Genomic DNA, 21,931 nt, shown 5'->3' on the forward strand with positions numbered 1-21,931 from the left:
GGAAGGATAAACTAAGGAAGAGGATAAGGTGAAAGAAGAGAATAAGGAGAAGGAGTTGTGGGGAAGGATGAGGGAATATTTACATTTCTTCTCTTGTCTTTCCAATGACAAGAACAGTGGAAATTTGGCTAAGTCCGATTGAAACCTGATGATGAGAACACCAGATGGACCAGAAATTAAAAGAAACCAAAATCTTTAGACCTCTTGGAGCAGGCTTCCCTACCAGCCTACAAGTGCTTATTGCCAAGTTCTTAGTTTTAGATTTGGCTATTTACGCATTTATTTATTTGTTTGTCCACTTATTAATTATTTCTTTTACATTGGCTTTGTGAAACAGTTTCAATCTGCAGCCTGAGTTAGCCAAGAGCACATGAAATGCAGAATGACTTCGAACTCACAGTCTTCCTGTCTCAGCTTTTCAAGTGCTGATTTCAGATGTGTGCCTCCATGACTGGCCATCATTTATCTACAGTAGGAATTAAACTCAAACCCAATTAGTAAGTTAAAGCAAGTGACTTTATTGCTAGTTTTATGAGGAAGTGCTGACACACATTTTGTCTAGGATACCTACTTGGTCAATGATCACTCTTCTCTTCAAAGAAAGAGAGTGGAATGATTTGCTTCTTAAATAGTAAATATGATTTGATACACACTGTAAACTACCCAGTCTCAGCTTAGACAGGGAAAAATGTGAATTTCAAGTATTCAATGCAAGGGATGGTCCTATATTTTGGTACCTAAAAGTTTTCTCTTGAGAAAGTCATCTATATAGATAATTCAAAAGCTTAAGACATGTGAAATTCACAAGTATTTTTCTTAACGAACTGCAAAAGGGCAGGCTTTTTTTTTACAACTGCTTGCTCCCCTAACACAAGATGCAAATGAATGATCTTTGAAGTGTATTTCCAATTCAGACAATGTTACATGTACAGCTGTAACCAACTTAGGGGGAACTGAGGGATGAAATTAGCTAATTTCTTGCAATCAAGACAAATTCAAAACGAGGATGAGTTTCACCCACCTGTCATATGGGAATTCTCCTAAGGAAAGTTCTAGACGCTATCTCAGGGAGAAATGCTCAGCAAGGAGACAGAATTCCCAGCATCAAACTTGTTTTCCTTCCTTATTAATAAAATAAATATTTGCGAGTCATGTGCAGTCAAACTTCATGCTTTACAAAAAACAATTTTCAATGCATATCAGAAAACATGTTGTGAATGGGAAGACTCCAATTCAGAAAAGGAAAACTGATAAATATCTCTCACATCATGTCTAAGCAGCTTTCTTTATTTTTAGCAAAACAAGGATTTAATGGGTAAACTGTGATAGTACTTGACATAACCTTCCACAGCACATATGAAATCTTCATTTTGTTTATCTATTCTCTTGGGAATTTTACATATGTATAAATTTGTTGAGCAAAATGATGATCACAACATATTCAGGTCTAAGACAGCTAATTTTTTCCCATTGCTATCTTTTTAATTACCTTTTGTCGTATTTTCTTTTTATTAACTTGTTCTTTTGACGGTGTCATATGCATATGTGTGTATATATATAAACAAAAATATCCATATGTAATATTTTCAGGTTGCTCTCACACTCTTTCTCACCTTCCTCCCTCTCCCATCTACATGCCTCCTTCTTCTATCAATCTCCTTCCCATATTCATATCATTTTGATCTGTGTCCTGACTTTAGGACCATCTGTGAGGCCCTGGCTCTTGAGCCTGGTAGACCAGTAGGAACATTCCCAGAGACAGCAGCTCCTCCTCTTGCACACTGTGTCAGTAAACCTTAGTTCAGCACTAAGGGGCAGTTTCCCATGAACCACACCTCCATGCATGATGGACTGTCCACTGGACTGTCTTAGGCAAGCAAGTCCAGCTGCTGTGAGTTCATGACTACATTGGAGACTGCACTGCCCTCCTTCCTGTCCTCTAGCTCTCATTCTTTCCACCTCCTCTTCCACGATGTTCCCCACATCTTACAGAGGATAGTATAAATGACTTGTTTGAAGCTGGGCCCTCATCCATCACGTCTTCCCATCATTTTATGTAACTATGTGTCTGTGCATTCAGCATCAGTCTCTACAAATGGGAAGTCTACTGTCTAAGATTGAGAGTGTCCTTTCTATAAGGATATAAACATAGACATTTCAAAGGCAGAGCTGTATATTTAGATGAACATACTTACTAATTTTTCTTATGTGGCTTAAGACCTCCTAAGTAGTGGGATTTTACTAAGCTCACCGGACCCAAGCATAGGATCCCTTCTAATGGACTGAGCCCAAATCCTGTCAGAGAGTGGTTAATTATGCTCATAACAATCATGACACTATAGCACGTAGTAGCACATCTTGACTGGCAGGTTCTGATTCCTATAGTTTATTGCTCGGTTAAGATGCTTAATGACCATTCTGTCCCAGCAGCCGGAATAGCATCTTCTAGCGGTTTGAAAGCTAGCCAGAAGGATTTCCAGTTCAATTCCTGCTTGATTCCTCCATACCTTGAAACTAGGGTGAGTGGTGGCTTCAGCAATATGGTCTTATCATGTAGTTAATGGTGGACAAACCAGCAGAAAGCCAAGAGTCTATATTGTTGGGGGTGGAGTTACCAATGGGTCCTACCTGACCAGTGGCTCCCATGGAAGTTCCATACCTGTCCTTGAAGCTTTTAGTATGTTTTCCTTTCAATAATCTCTTTGCTTTTATTAAACCTCAAGAGTTGACTTACTATGTGTTCAAAAGACAGTCTTTTATATCTTTCTTATGGGTTATGTCACTATCGTCCAGATTTCAGTCAACAAAATGCTTATGAAAAGTTATTACATATTGGTTTTTCACTGTCAATTATTCTGTCCAAAACTGTAGTAGCTATGGCTCCTTCTCATCCGATACTAAATTCAGCATTTGGTTTTCAGTACTTTTGGCCAAAGAGAAAATGGCAGAATGATTTTGTTTCAAACTATGCCTTGAGTCAATGGATGATTTTCTAATATTCTCCCACAACTCTTTTTTTTTTTACCAAATTTCTCCTTTTCAAAATTATGAGGCAAAACATACAAAGTGACCGCTACATGCCAAATGCTATACACACAGATTCAGGACAGGAGCGTAACCACAGCAGAGAGAATTTCAGCTCCACACGGCTATGGGTTAAGAATAGCCACCTCTCCTCTACAGTTTCATTTCTCACTTTAAAACCGGAAGCTATTTGGGGATTTTTCCCCCCATAATCTCGAGTATGTTCATATGTTAAGATGATGACATAAGACATATTCTGTTTAGTGAACTGAAGCTACCACACAGGTTTCAATATTCAGTGCCTCAACACACTCCATTTCTCACCGATACTCTTTGGCGAGTTTGTGGGGGTTTTGTTTTGTTTTGGATCCTTTTTTTAAGAGGTGGCAAGTTATGTGTGAACATTTCAAGTTTCTAAGCCTCCCTCGAAGCTCATTCTGTATTCACTGCAATCTCTCGCTGCAGTGCACTTGCTTCCCATGAGCACCACACATCTATTCATGATCCTGACTTGTGTTATTGCAAGTTCTCCTTGGATGGTGGGCAGCCAGAAGCATACCATCCCTATGGCTTACAAGCTCTTCAGCAGATTATTCAGTCCCTAATCCTGAGGGTTTAAAATGTGCTATCCTACTAAGGCTTACTGTAGTTTATATGTAATTTGCTTTCTACCAAAACTCCATGAGTTTTGGTCCTTAATGTAACAGTACCGAGAGTGGATCGGGCCTTCATGAAACATTTGAATCATGCAAAAATGTCTTCGTGAATAAATTACTCTGTCGAGATACACAGGTAAACTCACTAAAGACTAGATTAGTTCTCTCAGAAGATATTATTCTTAATGACAGCAAAATCTCATCAAGAGAGCCTACAACCCTTCTTCATGTATTACACACACACACACACACACACACACACACACACACACACACACATACAAAATCCAAAAGCAAACAAACAAACAAAAAACCAAAGAGCAAGTTCCTTTCTGTTCATCTGCCATATGTGCTATAGCGTGAGGCTCTAGTCAGAAGTTAAACAGGTGCTAAAACAGAACTTGGACACCATTGGCATGCAGGAACAAACTTCCTTTTCTGATTAGATATTTTGTGTTAGCATCAGAAAAAAAATGCAATTTTAACTCTGAGAACGGAAGTGTTTCAGTAATGATGGGTAATGAGCAGAAGTTGAAGAGTTTAAAGTATACTAGAAGAATTCTTTAAAATGAATATTAAGAGCAAACTAAGGGGTTAAAGACACCACAAGAAAATCTACAGAGCCAACTAACCTGGGTCTGTGCGGTCTCACAGAGACTGAACCACCAACCAAAGAGTGTGCAGGAGCTGGACCTAGGCCGCTACACATATGTAGCAGACATGAAGCTTGGTCTTCACGTGAGTTTCCAATAATTGGAGCTGGGGCTGTCTCTGACTCAGTTGCCTTCCTTTGGATCCCCTCCCCTAACTGGACTGCTTAATTGGGCCTCAATGGGGGAGGATGCCTTTTGTCCTGCTGCAACTTGATGTCCCAGGGCAGGGAGTACCCAAGCGGGTCTCTCCCTTTTCTGAGGAAAAGTGGAGAGGGCCATGAGGGGAGCAATGTGTAAGGGTGGTACTGGGAGGAGAGGTCTGTAATGGGATGTAAAAATGAATAAATAAATTAATTAGTGGAAATAAAAGAGAATATGAAGCTGGCCCAATGGCTCAGTGTGTAAAGGTGTTTGCTGCTTGAACCCAAGTTTGATTCCCAGGACTCACAATGAAAGAAGATAACTGAATTTGAAGTTTGTTCTCCCACCTAGACACCTGATCTGCTCCAGCCCCATGAACATCCTCACAATCGTGAAAAAAAATTAAGAGTGGTGCTGATAAAAACTAGGAAAACCAAGAGACTCGGGTATTTTGTGATAGAAAAGAACAAGGTTAAGACAAGGCTCCTGCAGCTAGACTGGGGGTTGTACTTCCAGATTTAATGTCTAGACATAACTGGAATGGTTTATTGTTCATCAGGAGTAAATGTTTTTAACACTCATTTGAAGTGCTTCCGGTCACATATTAGGAGAGCATTGTTTCATAAAATCATCTTAAGCCTATGGTACAGCACTTTGAAAGAACAGTTAGTCTGCGGGCTGGAAATAGTAAATCAGGAGACGCTAATAAAATCCTATGAGGGAAGCAAACTTTAATAAAGTTGAAATGAACAACATTTGGATGCTACATTCCATTTTGACTCAGATGTGGAAAAAAATGAAAATTATCAAAGTTACATAATGTATTTGAGACAGAAACAGAGAAAGCTGTTAGCCTTCCCTCGGATGTGATGGGGAGGAGAGATTTTATGAGCAAGTGCTCTCCACGATGCAAGCCACCTAACATTTACTTTCATGATTACTGTAAGATCTCATTTGCTTCCTGTACCGATTTATCAGTTCTGCTTTAATCTCAAGACATAAAATAGGTGGAGGCTACTTTCCCTTTATTCAATTAACTTAAATAAACCACGGACAGCTTCACCTTCTTGATCAACAAAAGTAAATTAATGTTTATTGAAAATCCTGATGGCCGGGGTTGGGGATTTAGCTCAGTGGTAGAGCGCTTGCCTAGCAATCGCAAGGCCCTGGGTTCGGTCCCCAGCTCCGAAAAATAGAAAAGAAAAAAAAAAGAAAGAAAATCCTGATGGCCAACAAGAGCAGCAACAGAATCTACCAAAGTGCTTACGTTTCTGAGTCCAATGGCCTAGACTATGCACTGCTGGATAAAATGCAGAAAGTAAACACATGAGAGCACAATACTTGAAGCATTGTTTTTGATCTAAAAATGACAGAAAAACATAAGTAGATGCTCATAAGTATTCTCAAAAACTCTTACAAGATCAAAGACTAAATAGGAGGAAAAATGAAGGTCTGAGATCTAAGTGTGGGAATGTTTGTGTCTGTGCATAATTTCCTCGGTGTGCATTATCATGCTCTCTATGGGCAACTGAGTGAGCCAACTCCTTCCCCCAGAGACTCAGCTGGGATTATACATACGGCCGCACCTCTGTAAGAACATCATGCCTTGTGCCATCCAGCACAGCCAAAGCCCTCAGGCATGGGGGACTGACTCAGTCCTTCTATCGTAGTTCTGGAACATACCGTCATGTATTAGTTACACGCCTATGAGAGTTGGTTTTCCTTTCTTTGGTATACTTTATTGCTTCAGTCTGTACATTTGTAATTCTCCAGGGGTGTACAGTCTGTAGTTCATTTCATATATGAAAGATTTACTTCCAACATAAGTCCAAAACTATTACTGTTCACCAGACCTTCTTCAATACATACTTTCACTCCTGTATCACCAATCAACATTTCATTTGATGGGTGGGCCAATGGCTTTGAACTGAATTCCAGGTTTACCCTAACTGACATTTCCCCCAGCAATGCTGGAAGATAGTACAGACGATGGAAGAGCGGCAAGTTAGTTTAGAGTAAGCAGTCCTAATCATGAGTTTGCCTGCACAGACATCTGATAGCTAAATGAGACCTTAGATAAGAAAAGAAAGCATTTTTAATATGTAAAAATGAGGACCAGCCTGGGCTAGCTAATAGCCTCATTTAAGGTGAGAAAATACCTAAGAAAACCTTAGTAAAGTAGACATATTAACACTTGGTATCAGAATTTGTTTGTTCTTTTTTTTTTTTTTTTTTTTTTTTTTTTGGAGCTGGGGACCGAACCCAGGGCCTTGCACTTGCTAGGCAAGCGCTCTACCACTGAGCTAAATCCCCAGCCCCCAGAACTTGCTTGATAACTGTGACAAATATACCCTACTGAGATGAAGTATTAGCAACAAGGAACACTGGTGGTGAGTAGAGTTGGAGCATCTGCATTGCACTCTTGTAGCCTTTTCCCCATTAAATCTGTTCCAAGCAGTAAACTGCGTGAGAGTAACACACAGAAGGGAGAGCTCTGTGGGCCGATTACAGATACAGACTCCATGGTCTTACAAGGAACATTGCAATTCCTTGTTCCATTAGGAACCATGTGAATTTCTTGTGTCTACAATTCTGTTTCAAATACATTTTTTTCAATAAAGGATAAGAGGCAAAAAGTATATTTAATGAGAAAAGTCATAAAATAGTTAAGTACTTGTAGAGACGTCATATAAATATAATTATAAAAACAACAACAACAACAATAATAATAATAATGGAAGCCAGTTTTTTTAAGTATCACTCAGAATAAATCCAACAAATGCTTCAGTGTCCTATCTGACTCAGTGTGTGCAATGGTCAGTGCGTAAAGGTAACTTTTACTCACCTGATGTAATTGTCATCTCTGAGGCGTACTGCCTCTGTCTGCTAACATAGGCCTAGTGCTAGAAGCTTCTAGCCTCCATACAATCTAATCTAGGCCTAGAATGTTTTCAGCCTCTAAGACTGACTGCTGGATAAGCTCACCCATTCTTGATGATTCTGAGCTCTGGTTAGCTGGTTCAACTCAGCTGTTCTGACTCAAATTCCTCTCCAAGCTGACTGACTAAACCTGGCTTCTCTCTCTTAGCCCCTCCTTTTTGCTCTGCTTGACCTCAGACTAACTTTAGCAATCTGTTCTAATCTTCTGGCTCCTTCTCATTCTCTGGCTTGTTCTGCCTATCCTGTGTCTAGCTTGTTCTCTCTTTAACCTGCCTCTGTAAAACTCACCCATAAAACTTCTTTCTTTTTCTCTCTCTCTCTTTACGCAGCTCTCTCTGATTCATCACTTTGTTTACCACTCAATTAAAATTAAGGCTATTTCCTTCTACAAATTAACTTTTCCTTCGTTTTTTGGGATTAAAGGTTTAGGCTGAGGGCCTGTCTGTATTCCAGCAAGAGGGTTGAAAGATGTGTACTACGGGCTGAGGCACACCACAGCACAATCTCAGTGTTCCGCGTGGGATCATGGGGTCTATGTGCATCTTGGTAAATAAACATACACAGAGAATATCCTTATCACGATTTTATCTAGTTCTTTAACTCTCAAAAATAACTTTCAAGATATGAGCAATATTTAATACATTTTAAGCTTCATTTACAAGTAAAGAAGTGGGATTAAAAGCTGTGATAATTTTACAACCTAAAATGTCTAAATAAACCTATGGTTAAGTGACACTGGGAAATGTGACCATTGCATTTTCAATCCCTGAAGTAATCAATACTCTTCTTTCACAGGCAAGGCACTGGGACTTTCTCAGTCCACTTAAGGGACTATTTCATCTGTACATAAAGAAATAAAAATATCTCTATGTGATGTTTCTTTCAAAACAGAAATTGTATAAAAGATCAGAAGAAGACCGTTTGAATTTGAGAGTCTATTCTGAAATGGTAAGTATGTGTATTATATTCTTCATTCTTTTTTTTTCTTTTCTTTTTTTTCAGAGCTGGGGATCGAACCCAGGGCCCTGCGCTTCCTAGGCAAGCGCTCTACCGCTGAGCTAAACCCCCAACCCCTATATTCTTCATTCTTAAAATTTATCATTTTGAAGGAAAACTTACATCAAGCTATGTCAGTAAAATGCTCCTGCTTAAACACATTTTCTTGAAGCTCTATGGTAATATAATAAATGCAGCAAAAGAAACATCCATATTGGTAAATTCAGACTAAATGACATTAGAGAAGGTAGAAAGTGTAATAAGCATCTATTAAACTCACATGATAACCCTAGCCATTGGTACTGATGGCCTATAACAGTGTCATTGCAAAAGTTCTCTTATGATGCTGGCTTTAAGCTCATTAGCATAACAGCTTTAAATACTAAAAATATTAAAAGGTAAATTCAGTTATCATGAAAATGTTGACTACAATTTTAAGCACAAATGCTACTACAGTGAAAACCATGACATCATAAATAAATTTGTCAAGGTCTCCCTTCCTTGAGCAATCTCCTCACCTTGAATTTCTGTCTGTTAAGACTTATTGTGAAGAGCAAAACATTGGAAAGAAACCAACTATCACCTGTGGAAGTAAGTTAGAAAAGGAGAGTGCCTTCCCCTTCTCCCTTGGTCAGATGCGATGTGAATGACTCCACAGAAGGAATCATTCAAAGAGTAACAAGAACCTGAGATGTTGCCATACCACAGTGAGTGGCTTCAAAGCAGACTGTCCCCAAGCCAAGCCTTACAGGACAAGACCTTGGAAGGATGAAAACTATTTGCATTTCATAAGTCCTCCTTTACAAAATGTCAGGCTCAGCAAACACCTTCCTCTCTCTGTAGAAAAGCTTACACATGGAAATGCAAACAATCCTGACTTGATGAGGAGGAGCAGAGCTAATGAACTCCCAGTTATCTGTCAGACGTTGCAAGCTTCATTAGATGGCTTTACAGAAATCAACATCATTTTTTCCCAAATGGATCTAGTGACCAAAATCAGTTCATTGACTTGATAATTTTCAATATTCGTTAGAAAGCATGCCAGCCGGGAACTCTTCTGCACTTCTTTCCTGAAATTCAGCTCTACAATCCCAGCTTCCTTGCACTTTTCAAGCTTGGTTTGCAATCCAAGTAGACAATGACGAGTGAATTTTAATAGCTATTCAACCTGCTATATTTGGTGAGCATGCAAGGAAAAATATGTTTCCTTATTAGAAAAAAGAATCAAACCCAGAAACCTTTTAGATCATGCTCCCTACTTATTATTAGTGTTACCACAAATTCTTCAAGCTGAACCTATATTTGGGGAGAGGGTGAATTGCCTAGGTAATTGCTGGAGACTATTCTCTTGCAAAGAGAAAACGACTACTAGGGAGTATAACGCATAGAATGACTAATCTGGCCAATAAGCATAGTCTACTTTCTGTTGACCAACTACTCCTAGACATAGGCCATTCTCTGGAGTGTAATTGATATACCCAAAGTCATTCCACTGGAGAAAACCAATTTCTCCTCTCCCCGCAGGTCTCACCTGCTAACAGCTTCTTGGTTAGGGGTGGGATTTTGTGTCTCCTTCCCCTTTAGAGTGTTATGATCTTGTCTGTTTTGACCCTAAGAAGGCCCTGTGCAGGCCGTCACAATCCTTGTGAGATCAGATGTGTATCAATCATCAAGTGTCTAGAAGATGCTGTTTTCTTAAGGTCACCCACCACCTCTGGCTCTTAAAGTCTTTCCTCCTCTTCTTCAGCATAGATTATTGAACTTTGAAAGGAGGAGTTTGATAAAGATGTTCCCTGTAGAGTAGAACACTCTCTGTACATTGTCTGGTTGTGGTTCTCTTTGTTAATTAGCAATCATAGCAAAAAGCTTCGCTGATGAGGGCTGAATGATGCTCTGTTCTATGGGTTCAGGAACATGTCATTAGTGGTTTTTATTACTATTGAATCATTGGTGAATTTTTTATGTGAAAATTTTGGTTTGATTTGGTTTGTCATCTTATTGATTTTTTATCTTTGGGTTTTTGTTAGGGTTTTTTGGGATATCATTTTTTGGTTTGGGGGGATTTACTGAGAGAGAACATTAAGTCGAGTGGGTAGGAAGGTCAGCAGGATCTTGGGGGAATTGGAGAAAGGAGAAAAGAATACAATTAAAATATATTGTATAAAACTTTATGATAAATTTTGAATGATTAAACTGTACTCTATAAGACGTGCTTTTGTTCATTGGTTACAACATTGTAAAAAAAATCTCAATTTATTGCTAAGAGATCCCAGATAAAGATAGAAGATGCTGGGTTAGAAAGACAATCAGTCGGAATTCTTTCCTAGTGTGCTCAGGGCTCTGGATTAATGTTGAGCTCTGCACAAGCTGCACAAGGCATAGGGCTATGATTGGGAAGATCAGAAGTCCAAGATCCTTCTCAGATAAACAGTGAAGTTGAGGCAACTCTTGACTAAATGAAAACCCTAAAGCAAGGGAGAAAAGATTGGAGAGCAACAGGGAAAAGGTAGAATGTGGGCATAAATGCAGAAAGGAAGGATGGCTCTACATCTTTATACACATAGAATATGGCAGATGTTATAATTCCAAGTAAAACTCTAGTTATATATATCCAGAAGTGTAGACTTTGTTTGTGTAATCGTCAGCCCTTCCCAGAGACTTTTCATAAAACCCTGAAGTAATCTACCAGAAGGAAAAGCTTACTTGTCCCTTCTCTCTAGAATGGCCAAAGCAATGATGCTTAACTGTTTATCAAAATAGTTTATCCTTAAATATAAGAGTTAAGCCTTGGAGTTGTCAAGGCCAGGGGTTTCCATCAGGAAGAACACTCCTACAAGAACATTCCTCTTTGAGCAAGCTTACCACTGAAACCCGTGTAAACTCCACAATCTCCTCACTCTTTTCAATAAGAGGAAGCACAGCTGTTTCTCTTTCTAAAATCTGCTCCTCACTTTTCCATTAATGACCTAGTGTTCTCTATTGATTCATTAGACAGTGTTTGTCCAAAAATATGAAAAATACAAGGTTGTATACACTAAAAAATTAAGCTCAAATAAGAATAGGGCAAGTACAATGCTGAAAATTAATCCTAGAAATACAGTGAACACCTGTTAACAAACTACTAACCTTGACTCACATGTCACCCATGTGGAAATGCCACACCCTGACCCTGTCCACACCAGGTATCACTGCTCTAAGAATGACCTTAACTATCACATCTGACATTCCAAATTTCTCCCCTCTTATTTATCCTCTCTTCAACCTTTCATCTCTCTAGTCTCTCTCGTTTTCCCATTAGATGTTTCCTTAGCATTGCTTTTCACGTAGGAAACATACACACTCTTTTGAGATTGTTATTCAAAACTATAGCCAGCCAAAGCAATCCACACACTCCTCACTGAAACCAGTAAACACACTAATTTACATAACAGAAGGGAACTAATATAGCAGATAGAAATCAATGCTTCTAATAAGCTAGCCTTAACTTAAGGAGATGGTCCCGTATTATCTAGTTGGGTCCAATGTAAACACAGATGTCATTGACAATAGTAGAAATATCAGCAGGAAGTACCGAGGAGGGGAGGATGTGAGAAAAAAATCCTTTTAATTCCCTTGGCCTTGAAAGACAGAGGGAGACTATAATAAGTAGAGGGATGGGGGCAGACTAGAAATGTCAAAAGACATACTAGCCCCTTAAGTGTAAGCCAGTGATCTACATCAGAATTCTGATACCAAAGCTTAATATTAAGTTCTGTGTTGTCTACATCGTCAAACAATTATAAATATAAGTTTATGTGCATAGAGAAGCCACAGAGTCCATGTGATTATCTAGTGATGGTCTCCAGGCTACACAGTGGATTAAGGAATATAGCTAGTGATAGGACACTAGGTAGGCAAATAGATGACATTACAGGTAGGTTGTAGAAAGGTTGGTGATAGGATAATTGTTTTAATAAAGAGCTGTTTGATAGGAAAAAATAGCCCTTCCAATGAAATGTTCTGCACCAACTAATCATTTAAAAGAAAATCTCACTCTAATCTCACAACATAAAAAAATTAACTTCCAATGGATCACAGCTAATATGAAATAAAAAATCACATAAACTCTTTAAAAAATGCATATGACCTTGGAGCAGAGAGAGCATGAAGCACAAACAAAGTTGGTGGCTCTGCTTTGTCAACGCTAAACACTGTCTTCTAAAACGCTACTCATAGAATCAAAGCTTCAGACACAAGAAAACAGAAAAATCTGCTAAGCATCTTATGAACATAATTTCTGCTCTGAAGGGATCAAGAAGCCCTGCAAGGCTACATGGCAAAGGAATTGACAATGACACGGACACAGCTGTAAACAAGAGCTTTTGCCCGCAAATGTGTTAAAAAGGCGAATAAGCCCATAAGAGGGCTCATACTATTAGTCATTAGGGAAATGCAAATTAAAACCACAAAGCAATGCTGCTGCACACCCACTGGAACAGCTAAAACTGAAAAGACTGACAATCCTATTTTGGTGAAACTGTGAAGGATTTAGAGCTCTCTTACATTGCTGTTAGAATTGCAAGATCTCTTCCAGCCACTCTGGAAACCAGTTAGGTAGTTTGTTATGACGTAACTTCTGAAACTAAAAGTACCTCACATTTATGACAGGTAAGCTTTCCTCTAGATACGTCTTAAAATATAATTAAAGCTACAAGACCCATGAACGTTTATAACAGTACTGTTAAACAGCTAACGTTTATATTGAAGCAATATAAATACCTGTGCATTGGCATTCGTATGCAAATTAGCACATCCATTCCCCTAATCTCTTACTTAGAAACAAAGAGGAAACCAGCAGTGCAATTTTATCTAAAAAAGTGTTTTGATGAATAGGTAAGAGTCTGTGGTGAATACAGAGATTCATGGCAGCTTGGGATGCTTAGAATACATGACAACTGAAGCAATCGTCTCTACATATGATATTGCTGTCACCCCCACTAATGTTTGGTGACCATTATAGAAAGGGAAGAAGAGAAAGGACATGGAAAGAGTCAGAGGACAGTGAGAAGACATAGAAAAGGCCACCGTTAGAACATGCTGCAGCTGTGGTAACCACGATCTTACAGGAGCTGTGTTTGTCTGTAGTTGGACCTCACAAAACTGGGCCTGTCAAAACCCAATGGATCAGGGAAGTGTTAATGAGTCTCAACCTTCTCTGGTTGAGTTATTGCTACTGACAGTTTCTGGGGGAGGGACAGCCACTGTCTTCAGTCGTGTATCAAAATAATGACCTCACAAAACTCCAGTGTGTAGCTCAAAGCCTTTGGCCACACAGACAGGCCTAGTGAAATTCAGTGGGTCACAAAACGGAACAAAAGACATGAATGAAGAAAAGGGGATAACAAGAGTGAAAGTACAGAAAAAGAAAATGAGTTTTGAAAGAATCCACAAGCCCCTCTGTTGAATCATCATTTAAATATTTAATACTAGAAAGGAAATATAATCAATTCAGAGAAAAAGGATAGTCAGGAACATAAAATGATTTTTCTCATGTGCTGTGGCTACTTCAGCTTATTCTTTTCCAAAGAAAGTGAATCAAACAATAAAGTAGTTGTCAGGAAGAGGGAGAAAATGGAGAAAAATGAAGGGATGATTCCAATGCCACTTAAATAAAGCAAACAATCTGACACACAGAATAAACAACCACAGACCTGGTGTCTTGATGTTAATCTTCAAATATAGACTCTTTCTCTCTGTATCATCGAGAAATTACTTTAATTCTCCACGCAGCAACCTGGACTCATATCCTTCATCACATGATTGTGATAGTTAAGTGACCTGATACACAAAATACATGCAGGAGGCCTGGAAGGCTGTTTGCCCTAAATACATCTACATTATCATCAGCAGCATCACTAAAATATAATCACTGCAGACATGGTAAGCATAATTCTAAGAATCATCCTAAAATAATATTCTAGTACAGCCAAGAAGACGTTACTCTTTTGCTTGAGGATGACCATCGCCAAACTTACCTTACTTGGAGAGGATGTCATGTCTAATGATCTAAAGTTATAGACTCCTGTGAGCCTGTAGCCTGGATCCAGGACCACAGACAAAAGCACTGAGCTCATTCAGTAAGTTCTGGGTTCAGCAAGGTGACCGGTGAGACAATGTAGATTGAACAACCCCAATGCATGACTAAGAGTAGATAAAAATGAATCCATAAATACATTGCTATTGATCATAGCTGCATCATACTATCTTAATACATTATAAATTGTAAGACTGTAAAAGTCCTAAAGAGGATCTAGAGCCAAACTTTCCATTTTTGCAGGAAAAAGAAAACCACTGAGTAGCCAAGGTCACACGAGCATTTTATGGCACAGACAGTACTCCGAGACAGTGGTTGTTTTTGTTAAAGCCTTTTGTCAAGTTTTTCCATTATCTGACATTCTTTGGTTATAGAATATTTTGTTAACTTAAAAAAATCCCTTTTAAAATTTTATTTTTGGGGCATTAGTTTATTATTCCATCATGGAGAGTTCCCAAATGTATGATAGCTTGAGTTTTCCTTTTTTTAACTTTCAAAGCTGAAAAGGTGCTATATCCAATAAAAACTGTCGTATCCCAAATGAGGCTTCAAGTCCTAGGATTGGTTTACATCTAATTGAGTTGTTAGTCGATGGGGTATCATGGGAATCCCCAAACAATCCAGGCTGTTGCCAAGCATATAGGTTTCTCTGCATAAACTGACAGCCAAGTCCCATTGCTGAGGACAACACCTACACTACTATTGAATGGAGAAGTCAGCTGGTTCCTACATAGAGCTATTATCCCTATGTTCAGGGTCTTTGGTAGAAAGTGCTCTGCATGCTACCAAAGGAGAACTCAGAAACCCTCTGATCTACAATGGTGTCCTGCCTTCAAGATAGGGCGATCGTAGCACAAAGCTTGTGGGAATAACTAACTAATCTCTGATTCAACTTAAGGCCCACTCCATGAGAAGGAACCCATACCCAACACTGCTTGGGTGACCAAGAACTTGAGACTAAATAGCTTGGGGACCTAGGGTAAAAGTCAAGCACTACTGGTCTGAAAAGGAGAAAAAAAGTAGAAATAATGACTCCTAATGACATCCTGATATATTCACAGATTAGCGTTCAGCCATCTTTAGAGATGATTTCTAGTAATGTTCCTCCTGCAGCAGCAGATGAGAACAAACACAGAGAGCTACAGTAATATGCAGAGAATGAGAGACCTTGAAACACTCAACCCTAAATGGGAGGTCTCCATCAAATCCCTCCTCTCAGGACTCAGGGAACCCTGGGGAAGAGGAGGTAGAAATAGTCTAAGAACCAGAAAGAATGAAGGACACCAAGAAAACAAGGCTCTCTAAATCAACATGATCAAAACTCATGCGAACTCACAGAGACAGAGGCAGCACGCACAGGGCCTGCATGGGTCTGCATCAGGTCCTTTGCCTATATATTATGGCTTTTAGTTTAGTGTTTTCATGGGATTCCTGAGTGTGTCAATGAGTGAATCTCTGTTTCTTATGCCTTCTCTTAGCTCTTTTCCTTGTTTTGTCCTATTCTGACATGTTACTTTTTGTTTTATCTCATTATATTTTATTGTATTATTATCCCTTAGAAGCTTGTTTGAGAAACAAAAGAAAAGTCAATCAATTTGGGAGGGTTGAATTTGGAGGAGCAGAGCAAGGAAAAACATAATCGGGAAACATTACGTGAAATTTTTATTTTTAATGGAAGGAGAAATAAAGGAACTATAATCTGAATTTAGAATTTTGATTTTTCCCCAAGATAACTACATATGTATAATAAACTTCTTATGATATCATAGACATAGCTCTCAGTCAGCCCCATTGAAACCAACATTCCACAGGGCATGGCCATTAAGCTATGGACCTGGGTGTATATGATGGTATGAATGTGAATGGTTCCCATAGGTTAATATATATGAATGCTTGATTCCCAGGTAGTAGCACTGTTTGGAAAATGATTAGAAGATGTGGCCTTTTGAAGGAGGTGAGGTCTTTTGAAAGAGGTATGGACTTTTGAAGGAGACAGGTCAGTGGGGGTGGACTTTGAGGTTTTGAAAATCTAAACCATCCTCCCTCTTCCTCTCCCTCTCCCGCCCTCTCCCCATCTCTCTTTCTAGTGCTTGTATATCAGGTGTAAGCTCTCAGCTTGTGTTCCAACACCATGTCTACCTGTCTATTGCCATGCTCCCTAGCATGACGATTGTGACCCCTACTCCACTCTCTAGAACTGACACCCTCAGTTAAGTGCTTTCTTTTATAAGCTGCCTCGGTGATGGTGTCTCTTTAGAGACATAGAACAGTACTTAAAACAATGTATTTAATTTAGAGATTTTTTTCAGTTCATCATTAGCTTACCAAGACTTGAGTCTTAGTACAGACATGTGCTTAAAGACTTGATCACAATGATAACTGAAGAATTTTACATGGGCGTTGCTATGAAAGAAAGTAGGGTGAATTTTTACAGGGTTGCTCATGGGATGTAAAGACTGGCATCACCTGACATAAAATCTTCAGATTGTCCTTCCCTCTACATTAAGAACATCTGGCTAAGAGTTGGGAGTCAATTAGGTAAGCTTTATGCTAAGCCAAGGGACAGGTGACAGCAGAAGTCATAAAATCCTGAAAATGACTGATGGTATGATGCAAATACTCCTGATACAATGTAAAGTGTGAAGGGAAACAAGGACCATGAACAGGAAGCATATAGATCTTCATTCATGAAATTCTACATATATATAAAATGAAATATCTCCTGCTACGATCTACACTCAGACTTATTTGTCTTTCCCTATATGAAAAGAGGCTTGTTGACACCTATATACAATGCAAACCTGGTGCTCGCTTCGGCAGCACATATACTAAAATTGGAACGATACAATGCAAACCTGGCAGTAGCCAGAATTATTCCATGACAGAGGGAGGTAAGTGAACCCTATAAAGAATGGCTCCTGAGAAGAGGGTGTGCCTTTCAGCATTGTTATGGTGACTAGAAGTCACTGATACCATTTGGACACATCTGCTGGAGTATGGAGCTGAGCCCATTCACTCGGGGTCTATAGGCAACACCCAGGGAAGAACTTATCCAATGAGTGACCCCTATAGACTCATGGCTGGATCTTATAGGTGCATTATTGTCTTCAAAACCTTCTAAGAGACAGAAATAAAAGCCAACACCAGCTTGATAGACCCTCGTGGAAGGCAGCCCAGAAAGGAAGAGATACTGTCTTTCACTTTGGCGGAGTGTGGTACAGTTTTGGCATGTCAAGGAATGAATGTCTCAGTAGCAGTAGTCGCCCGTACACAGAACAGTGTTCTCAGGAATGTGGGTGCTCACACACACACATGGTTCCTAACTCCTTAGTATCAGGAGAACCCAGTGGGGTGTGGGTATACAGATAAGAAGAGAAATGAAAAAGGTACAAGGACAAGTGCTGGCCTCTTCATAAGTGCATATGAGACTCTCAGAAATGCTTATATAAGCTCAGCTCCCTTATTAGCAGACAAGCCAAGCCAGGAAGGTTTAAGGTGTCATTACATCGGCTTTCTGAGCTTTTAACTAATGGTGACAGGATGGATTTACACTGCCGTTATGGTACTATTTCAGACCATCATGCTTCATAACCAGATAGTTTACATACCCCAAGGCTCACGCCTGCCATTCTTATTCAAGATCTCTTAAACTAGAACAGATCACCTGAAAAAATATTAAAGAGTGCCCTTGCTTTTAAAATGATAGACAACAGACTTTTAAAAGTAAATGCTCTGTATTTTTAAAAACAGCAGACATTTCATAGAAGAATAGAGTGGCTATCTGAGCACCGTCTGCCCTGGTACGTATATTAAGAACACCATTTTGAGTAACACTTCAACAATGATGTTTACACCGTTTCCCTCCTAAAAGAAACAGTAATCTTCTTCAAATGCATCTCCTTTAAGGACCTGATTGTCCTGTTTTCAATGGTTTCCTATACCTGCATCACACAGAAGAAGCCAAGGTGACCCTGAATGCATGTGTGTTAATTTTACCCAAACACAGCAATTCCCAGATCCTAAATCACAGTGTGACCTGGCCACCATGCCTCACATTCCTAGAGAATGTCTCACTGTCTCTTCATTTGTTGGTTTGTATTTCTATCTTACCTGCTTCTTAAAACCCACTCTAGTGTCCCAGGCTACTGAATTCATTTGGTGGTGAGGGTGATCTTTATAATGATTACCACAGTCATGGGACAGCAAAAGACAGTCTCCTGGGGCCATGACAATGCTGCTGCTGCTGCTGCTGCTGCTGCTGCTGCTGCTGCTGCTGCTGCTGCTGCTGCTGCTGCTGCTGCTGTTCCCCAGGCCCCAAGAGAAGGGGTCAGCAGTTGAGGTCATTGTATAGGAGGAGCCACATGATTATATTCCATCAAGTATGGGAGAAAGAGGGGGCACCAATATCTGAACCAGTGGTGGAGTGCTGAGGACAGGTACAGCTTCCTCAGGTAGAATCAATAGGGAAAATAGCACATCCTTGGTGCAATATTAAGAAGATAACTAAGTAAGCATGGAATCTGTTAGGTCAAAAACTCTGTGGAAAAAAATAATAAAGGATCTTGGGAACATTTACCCATAGAAGTCCATATCCTCCAGGAAGAGAAAAGAGGGGTTGAACCTATCACAAGACATCTGTAGGAATCACACTGGAACACCATAAAATACCTCTCTGCCTCCACACACATATGCATGAGCTTGCTCGCACATGCACACACACACACACATACACACACACACACACACACACACACACACACACACGTGAGCAAATACACGGTATGACAAGAGATTGTATCACCATAAAGTCTGTGGGACTTCGTGTCCATTTAGACAGCTCTTTAAAATCAGATCTTAACAGATGATCTGTTCCTGTGGCTGCCCTCCACTCACCAATACCAGGGCTCTGTGCTGAGTATCATTTATTCAGGAGTCGGAGAAAGTCAAAACAAAGGACAATTTGCCAAGATGAGGAGACATCCTGGCAAACAACTTCGTGTCACTTTCTAAAATAGTCTAATCAGCTTGTTATCAGCTCTGCTGCTTCGAGTGACTTTCTATTCAGTTCAGGACGGCAGCTCTGAATGGGTGAAGAGACACTAGAGTTCAGCTCTGGGCTTCATGTGCCTCTCACCTTGAGTTAAGAAGCTTAGTATAAAGAAACCATACTTGCCAACTACTTGTGGGTAGGAGGAGATGGAGGGAGGAAGGGAAGGAGGGAGGGAGGGAGGGAAGAAGAGAGAGAGAGAGAGAGAGAGAGAGAGAGAGAGAGAGAGAGAGAGAGAGAGAGAGAGAGAGAGAGAGAATTTACCTTCCAATGAGTGAGAACTCGCCCACGACGCCCAGGCGGCGCATGGCACTCAGTAAGCCCCGCACTGTCATGCCCTCGCAGAAGCAGACCACAACCCTGGCCTTGGGAAGCCGCTCCCGGAGTTTACGCAGGAGCCGGTCAAAGCTCTTCTCGCCAGCATTGCTGTAGATTTTGTCCGAGTGTGCGATGCAGAGGCCTTCCTGGGCAGCCAGTTCTTTGAAAGCATCCATTCCACTCTCGCCGTAATTCCCTGTCCAGAAACAATCGACAGATGTTCAAGACCACAGTGTTAGCCACAGACCTACCGACTGGAATGAGGATTTGTTGGTCTGGGGAATCAGAGGAGGGTGGCATTGCCAAACAATGTATAACTGGAGCTGAGAGGGGCCCCGGGTGGAGTAGAGAGTATTCAGACGACAACATCCAGCTCTATGAAAGCCAACTGAAGTTACACGAGCTAGGCCTCCACAACTGAAGGCCTTTTGTGAAATAAAGGGTTGTTTCACTATGTTGTAGCCATGATTAATAATGTCCGCCCCATATTTTAACCATGTGGGAGAGCTGAGCTCCGTTAGAATATGGAGGTCAGTTGGCTTCATCTGGATTCCAAGTCAAAACACAGACACTCAGATAAGAAGCCCTGCAAAGTTTCCAAACCGGGCGTTCTACCGCCACCTTATCAGCTGAAGTTTCTCCTTTCAGATTTCAACAAGAACACAGAAGGAGCGTTAATAATTAATCCAACTGCTGACTGTGACCTCTATCTTTCTTCATTGACACTCATATCTTCTGTCAGTCTTCCTGATGCAAGTCTTAAGTATTAAAAACAAAGCCAACCCCTGTTTAAGGTCAACAGTTCAAATCACTCCTCATTTACTCTAATGTGTCAATTAAAAAAAAAGTTTTCAGACTATGACCCACCTAAGTTACTAATTCATCCACTGGGCCAACAGGTTTGCTTCCTAATCTTCTATCCCCTCCTTTATTTCTGTATGTTTTAAATAAAGCATTTTTTAGTTTTATTGGAATGTTAAAAGTGTGCATACATTTAATGTTTAAGCTTCATGAATTTGAACATACATAGACCCACCATCTCAAAATTATCTCTCGCCCTTTGTTCTTAGAGTGACCAATCACATACCGTTGTCATAACCCACGGTCTTTAATCAGCAACTTGCCACATTCAGGGTCACCTTCCAGACTAAAGCCCTTTATATTCCTGGCTCTTGAAACACAGAACTCTCCAGCACTCTATTAAAAGTCCACTCCAGGAAGTCCCACACCCGCGGATCCCGGCCCGCAGCAGCTCTCTGCTCCCAGACCCGGTGAGAGAGAGACCCAACCGCCTGGTCAGGTGGGCACTCCTGAGGCTGCAGAGCGGAAGAGACCACCAACTCTGCTCACCCCTGCCCACATCCCTGGCCCAAGAGGAAACTGTATAAGGCCTCTGGGCTCCCGTGGGGGAGGGCCCAGGAGCGGCAGGACACCTGCCTGAGACACCTCCAGAACCTGAAAGAAACAGACCGGATAAACAGTTCTCTGCACCCAAATCCCATGGGAGGGAGAGCTAACTAAACCTTCAGAGAGGCAGACAAGCCTGGGAAACCAGAAGAGACTGCTCCCTGCACACACATCTCGGACGCCAGAGGAAAAAGCCAAAGACCATCTGGAACCCTGGTGCACTGAAGCTCCCGGAAGGGGCGGCACAGGTCTTCCTGGTTGCTGCCGCTGCAGAGAGCCCCTGGGCAGCACCCCACGAGCAAACTTGAGCCTCAGGACCACAGGTAAGACCAAATTTTCTGCTGCAAGAAAGCTGCCTGGTGAACTCAAGACACAGGCCCACAGGAACAGCTGAAGACCTGTAGAGAGGAAAAACTACACGCCCGAAAGCAGAACACTCTGTCCCCATAACTGACTGAAAGAGAGGAAAACAGGTCTACAGCACTCCTGACACACAGGCTTATAGGACAGTCTAGCCACTGTCAGAAATAGCAGAACAAAGTAACACTAGAGATAATCTGATGGCGAGAGGCAAGCGCAGGAACCCAAGCAACAGAAACTAAGACTACATGCCATCATCGGAGCCCAATTCTCCCACCAAAACAAACATGGAATATCCAAACACACCAGAAAAGCA

At 40.6% G+C, this 21,931-nt stretch overlaps 1 protein-coding gene across 4 annotated transcripts in view; it reads right to left on the reverse strand.

The window, feature by feature from the left end:
* The window catches only part of Grm1 (glutamate metabotropic receptor 1), a 394,837-nt gene that overhangs the window by 244,183 nt on the left and 128,723 nt on the right, over positions 1-21,931 (reverse strand). For all 4 annotated transcript variants that reach the window (XM_087613360.1, XM_087613363.1, NM_017011.2 and 1 more), the window contains 1 exon segment: positions 19,795-20,044. In XM_087613360.1, coding sequence (XP_087469486.1) covers positions 19,795-20,044 — 250 coding nt within the window.

The sequence above is a fragment of the Rattus norvegicus genome, chromosome 1 (genome assembly GCF_021556685.1).
Source record: "Rattus norvegicus strain SHRSP/BbbUtx chromosome 1, alternate assembly SHRSP_T2T, whole genome shotgun sequence".
In the NCBI taxonomy this organism is placed as follows: Eukaryota; Metazoa; Chordata; class Mammalia; order Rodentia; family Muridae; genus Rattus; species Rattus norvegicus.